Below are 6,486 nucleotides of genomic sequence, written 5' to 3'. Positions count from 1 at the left end.
TTCTTTAAACCGCGTCCAAACTTCTCAGCAACCTTCTGTTTCTCATCTCTTACCGACTGCACTGAGAGCTGCACCGCTAGCAAAAATTTGTCCCTGATTATCAAATAGCAGTCTTCAAACAAATGAATTTATTTCGTTTTTATTAATCAGTTACCTGAAAAAGTGACTGAAATTAACTCCTCATGATGACCACATCCATAACCTTAAAAAGGTCATTAATTATTTTTTCACTTGTAATTTTCAGTTTCATAGACACGCAATGAATGCAAATTTCTGGGCTTTACGTAATTTTCGTTCGCAAATAAAAGGCAATGATTCCTTGCGTTTGTCTCGAACATCTTTACCACCGAAGGCTTTATGATATGAATTGGGAAAACTTTAAGATTAGTGCTAAATATATAAATATAACAACCTTTGTGGTAGTTGTACCGCATTTCTTTTTTTTTTTTTTTTTTTTCAAGATATTTAGGTGGGCGCCGCGACAAAAACATAAAAGTTCCTGTCAATACAAGCTTGGCGATAAGCAGTATGGACAGACAAATATTCAACGGGAACTTCAGTACAACCTAACAAATAGATAAATCACCTGTTTCTGTAAATAAATACAAAACAGAGATTAACCTTAGGTTTGATTGCAAAGATCAAGCGATAAGATCCGCCTACAATATATTTCAAGTGCGAACTATATTTGACTTACAATGTACTGAATGCATAAGCACTGCTCAAGGTTATATCTATTCTTCAAAACTGAAAACGATCTAAATCCCTCTGTTGCTTTAATCTAAAAAATATTGCCTTTGGCGCCAAGATTAAGTCTCAGTCCTTGTGTTGTCAGTTCAATTTCAGTTTCAATGAAATTTCTAAAAACATTTCTCTGTTATTTCAGTAACCTCAGTTTATTCTTCCTCGGTTTTATGTTGTCAAAAGTGCCTCCGCCCGCACGGCAAATATTTACGCTTTAACTTATCGCCGTGTCGAGAGTGATTAAAAAGTTTCTTCCCGAAATACTCACGAGGAGACATAAACAGCCTAAGTTTTGCTTACAAGATTTCTTTACGTGCATTTTGACATAAAAAAGACCAAGTCGCTATAGCAGTTCGGTATATACATTGAGCGTCAGGCCATTTGAACGAAGAGCTGACAAGAATCGATGCGTTATGTGTACAATGACGAACCAATGATTATTGAAAAAAGAACGGAAACACGAAAGCATTAAATCCCTTTTCTTGTGCAGACTTTAATAAAACCATATGATACACTATAAGTCCCGAATTCGAGAAAAATTAAGGCCGTTATCAAATCTAAAAAAAAGGTTCCAAACAGAACTTATTTCAAACAGCAGTTAGGGTAAACGTGTAAAATAAATTATTTGTGATGTTGTAACAAGTCGAGTTTAAACTTTATCGGCTTCAGCGAATAACCTTATATCATTGCGTTAAAATTAAGTTTAATCAAGCAATTTAGTAGGTTTAGCGGAAAAGAATACGGTAAAAAAAGTGACCAATCATAACAAGTAGGTTTTTTTTAACTTTGTGTAAGTACTTAATTATAGACGTACTTCCATTTCATGCTTTGTGTACTTTTTATGTACTTATCTTTCCATTCGCGTTCCCCGAAAATTATTCTTGGTCCCACTGCAAATGAAAATATACCACCCAATAGAAATTTTAGACATCCAGAAACAAAAAATATTGCGCCCCGCAAAACAAGAGAAAATTACTGAATTCGCAAAAGAAGACTTGCAAAAAATTACCAATTAACGCGCTATCAGCCAAAGAACCTATAAATTTCAAAACAGAAAGCCTCGCAAGTTAGATCGGACACGGTTTAATTTCCCATCATCATTGATTCTCACTACGGCAAAATCAAAGTTGAATTTGAAAAAAGCCTCGGGCTTAATGAAAACTCTTTGAAAGGTTAATCCAGGAAACTTTCACGTCAACAAGGTAAATTTCCGATTTTATTTACAACTAACCGAGGTCTAGACTAAAATGCTTTGCTTTGAAGTTATTTTTGTACTGTCTTTGTATTTTCAGCAAGGGAATTACAAAATCAATCGCTCGAAAGCAGGTAAAGTTTGCGTCCAAAAGTAGCATTTGAGAAGAAACGTTGACACCTTACTGCTCAAACCCTAAATCCAATTATCGCCAAAAATTTCGTTTCAAGGTAGTTGTAAACATTTTCAGCGCTAGAAATAAATTTTTAATTCGATTCTTGCACGTTTGAAGTCCCAATCGACGCTAATTGCTTTGGGGAAAAGTGCTAGTTTCTGTGGTTAATTGTCACTAACGAGACTTAAATCCTGAGGTTTCAATCATTTTTTTTTTAAGAAAAGTACGATGCACTATGAATTCATGGGCCAACCGTTTCATGGTTTTCAAAAAACAGTAGCGGCAAACGCGTTTTAAACGCGGCTTTAAGCCCCTTTACGAACTGTTTCACGCACTCTTACTTTCATCTCTCTATTGTTGGACTTTCTCATTGTAGTTGAGTGCTGTTTCAGTTCCGCGAATAAATGGTCATTAATCTACAGGACAAATTTGCTTTAAGAGCGTTCATATATGTAAATTTGCCACCTTTACAGCTCGTTGACAGCTGAAAATACCGTTCAGAGTATAAACTCATCGGGTGCATTGACTGTTTAAACCAACAAATCTATTTATTAGTTACAGAGGATAAAACACAGTTAGTACCAGGCGGACGAACATACAAATAATGCGGAATTAAATTTTGTTATATACAAAAACCTCCCGTCGTGAAATAGCGCAGTCTCTACTGATCTCACTTGCCTTGGAAACTTAGCCTCAATTACGCAAAACAGAGGAAGTGAAATAAAAGAGAGAATTAACATTCGTCTTCATCGGTATAATTGTTTTAAAAATTCAGAGAAACTCTAACACGAATTTGAATGAGTGGTTCTTACTTCAAAAGTCTCAGGGACGCTTTTCAGTGATCTTTGAGGATGTAAAAGTTTCCCCGGCGGGAGGGATTGTGTGTTTGTTGTATCAGCTTTTGGCGGTAAAGTCGGGACTTGAATACTGATCTCTTCTCCAACATTGCCTTCGATATCCCCACTCGTGTTTTTACTGCTATTCCATTGCTCAAGCTCGTTCATAACAGCTAATATTTCTTCTAAGCTGTACAGTCCCTTTTCTGAATCGCTTCTGGAAAGAACCGGCGTGCGTGTGCCCTTTTCCCCTTGAGAAGACATCGTGCTGGACAGCCTTCTTCGTAATGGAGATTCGTCTGTGTTCAAAAGCGAGAGAAACTCGCCAAGGTCATATAGTGAAAGGCTCCCGCCGGAATCCTGGCGTGGGTTCAGCTGTGGTCGCGAAGAATTTTCCCTCCCCTGACTCGAACCAGTTGATTTTAACGCGCCAGTAGTTTTGGCAGAATTTGATTCTGATTCACTTTCGCTGGATTTAGACGATGCAGATGACACGCTAGATAATCGTCTTCTCAAGGGAGATTCGTCTGCGTTTAAAATGCCCAAAAATTCGCGGAGATCATAAATAGAGCTTCTTTTTCGCGATGGATCGGGGGACGCACCACTAGGTTCGGTACCTGGTACTGGTAGAAAAACATCTTCGTAGAATTCGCTGTCGATGCTTCTGTTCGATTCATCAGTGACGAGTATGCTCACACCGCTTTGGGAAACGCCGGAAAATTTCCGCCTCGATAAACTTGCAGATGAAAGCTGTTGCTGATGAGTTGGCGACGGGTTTTGTTGAGCGGCATAAAGCGAAAGGAACTCTCTAAGATCATACACAGACATTTGCCGACTATTCTCGGTTACATCCGTAGCTGACGATGTATTTGTTGATGCTGCTAGGTCATTACCGGTCGAGTAGCCACTGCTCTCGTTCGTTGTAGTTACGGGGGAGGAAGCGACCGTAGATTTCTCGGATGAATTGGTCGATTGCAGGGGTGAAGATTGACCAGTTTCTTCGGCTTCACGTTGAAAATGAAACAACATCTCGCGTAAATTATACGTAGATTCGCCTCTTTTCTCATTTTCCTGTTGTAACACACTCAGGATTTCTCTCAGGTCGTACACTGACCCTCTCGGCTGTTGCAAATCTCTTTTCGCACCTTCCTCAGAATTCAAACCAGTTTTGCTTCTAATTGTTGTTTGTTCTTCATCCCAAGGTGTGACTCGCGCAAGCGGTGGTATATCAGATGTCATAGACAGGAATTCTTCCAGATCGTATACAGACACACTTCGCTTCTCTTTAACCTTGCCAGTACCTGAATCGCTCATGTCGCTTTCTGCAGCGCTAGGCCCTTCCTTGTGAAGAGCCGGGCTACTAGGACCTGAATTAGGGCGCGAATTACCCCCGGAACGCGGCAGAGATAAAAACTCCATGATGTCGTAAGTAGACGTTCTCCTGGCTTCCTCGCTGCGGTTGGCAACGGAGAGCAAGTCATTTGAACTAGAGCTGGCATGCGGCGTTAATAAAATTCGCGGCGAAGTCGAACGGCTAGAGTTCTCGCTGGTAGATCCAGAGCCCGTTTCGCTGATATTTCCGAGAGAGAGAAACTCCATTAGGTCGTAAACTGAGCCTTTTCTATCGTCTCGCTCTCTCCCAGGAGGCACAAGATGCGATGATGAGTTCGTTTGTGAGTTATTTGCGCTTACTTTGTTCGTTGTTGTCTTCTTAAGTTGCTCTGCGTTGGACGCTTCGGCCGCCGCCATCAACAGGAACTCCCTTAAGTCATAAACGGACTCACTGAGTTCCCTCTCGTTCGCATTAGAGGCGGCGCTTGCATTTCGAGACGATAAAGCCGTGGTGGAAGCCTGCCGCTTTAAATCTTCCTTCTGCAGCAAGGTTAATATTTGCTGCAAGTCGTACAATGAATGCCTCTTTTCCTCGTTTTTCGGTGGGTTTAACATATTGACGTTGCGCTCTGTCAGAGCACCTCCTCTTTGCAATTCTTTCTCACTTTGAGAGCAGCTCTTTCCTTCAATTTTTAGTCCATCGACATCGGCATCATAAATTAGATTTTGCTTTTTCAAAGAGGGTCTCCGCCTGTCAACAAACTGCTCTGCGTCCGTTATATCGTTTAATGACTTTCGACCTTTTTGCTTGATCTCAGAGTTAGCAGATTCACTGCAAACCGGTGAACTAGGGGTGCTCTGTGGTGAATTTGCAACATCAGTTTTCCAGCGTTGATTACTGTAATTTCTGCGTTTGCCGCCGTGCTCTTTTGTTTTTTCCTCAATCTCAGCGTTATTCAGTACTCGAGAATTAAGCTTTGATCCGTCGATGTCCTGTACGGCAAGCTGTGGACGGGTTGAAAGGTTCGATCGGACTACTGGCATAAAACCTGCTACGAGGGGAGACATAGAACGCTCACTGACATTTCCATCGGCGAGAAGTCGCAAATTTTTCTTCCTATTTGATAACTCAGGAGAAGATTTTGCCAGCCTGCGCGACCTTGTTAACTTCTTTGTAGGTTGAAAGATGCTGCTTCCCCGGCGGGGCAAGAGCGAATCTTTATGTAAAGGGAGAAATTCGTCATTGCTAGTTTGTGAACCTAAGCGTTGGCGACTTGCTTTCCCTCTTACGTGAGAAACATTTTCGCTGTCAAAAAAACTTGTTTCGTCTTCACTGGTTTCCTTGACAGCTGCCTCCATAATTAATTTCATTTCATCCTCGGTCTTGTTGTTATTTTTCTTAAGTTTTTTCGAGCGTCCCTGCAACCTTAAACTCTCCACTTTGTTTGCCATATTCATTGGTGATGTTGACATCGCAACTTCGGCGTTTTCGGTTGATGCTGCAGTTTGGGTTTCGTTTCGAAACCTTTGCGCGCCGGTTGATGTGGAGCGAAGCGAATCCAACTGCACGATAGGAGGAAGTCGCACAAGGCCATGTTTATCGCGAACGATCCCCAAATTTCTCTTGGAGTCTTCGCCGTCGATTTCAACGGAGCTTTCTTGGGTTATTGGCGGAAGCTTCAGGTACGAATCTCCAAACGCGAAAGCCATAAAGACACCTCCAAACAACGATAATTTGAACCGCGAGAATAGCGTTGAAGTTTGTAAACAGTTTTAAACTTGCGAAAAAGCGACACCTCGTTACCGCTACACTGTGTTTCTGTCGAGTATCGACTTGGAATGATATCTAAACAGCAAACATCGCTTGAAATTGCCCATCCATGAGCGCTTCAGCTCGTTATTGATTTATTTTTAGACTGGAAACAGAGCAACTGGCGGAAGGGGCATTGAAAATGACGTCGACGGCAATAACTGAGACTTTTAGCGCATAAATTAGCCGGGGAGCCTATTTTTGATCTCAATGTTTTTTTCCAGTCGATGGCAGCCGGATGTGAGTTTAATCCACCAATAGGCTGCGAGTCACTGATTCAAAGCGCTTAAATAAATGTGGTTCACTTGGACATTGAGATCACTTTTACGTCAAAGAAATACTTAAAGTTCAGCCTTGACAGATCTGGCTAGATAGATTTGTTTTCAACAATTTACTG

General features: G+C 41.1%; 1 protein-coding gene across 1 annotated transcript; it reads right to left on the bottom strand.

Moving 5' to 3' along the window:
• Positions 1 to 2,633: 2,633 nt before the first annotated feature.
• Positions 2,634 to 6,389, bottom strand: LOC111341595 (uncharacterized). The gene has a single exon (XM_022948586.2). The coding sequence runs from the start codon at positions 5,987 to 5,989 to the stop codon at positions 2,894 to 2,896; it is 3,096 nt and encodes a 1,031-aa protein (XP_022804321.2). The 5' UTR covers positions 5,990 to 6,389; the 3' UTR covers positions 2,634 to 2,893.
• Positions 6,390 to 6,486: the final 97 nt, after the last annotated feature.

The sequence above is a fragment of the Stylophora pistillata genome, chromosome 9 (genome assembly GCF_964205215.1).
Source record: "Stylophora pistillata chromosome 9, jaStyPist1.2, whole genome shotgun sequence".
Classification (NCBI taxonomy): domain Eukaryota; kingdom Metazoa; phylum Cnidaria; class Anthozoa; order Scleractinia; family Pocilloporidae; genus Stylophora; species Stylophora pistillata.
The sequence above is the reverse complement of the archived record's forward strand: the minus strand, read 5'-3'. Positions and strand labels throughout refer to the sequence as shown.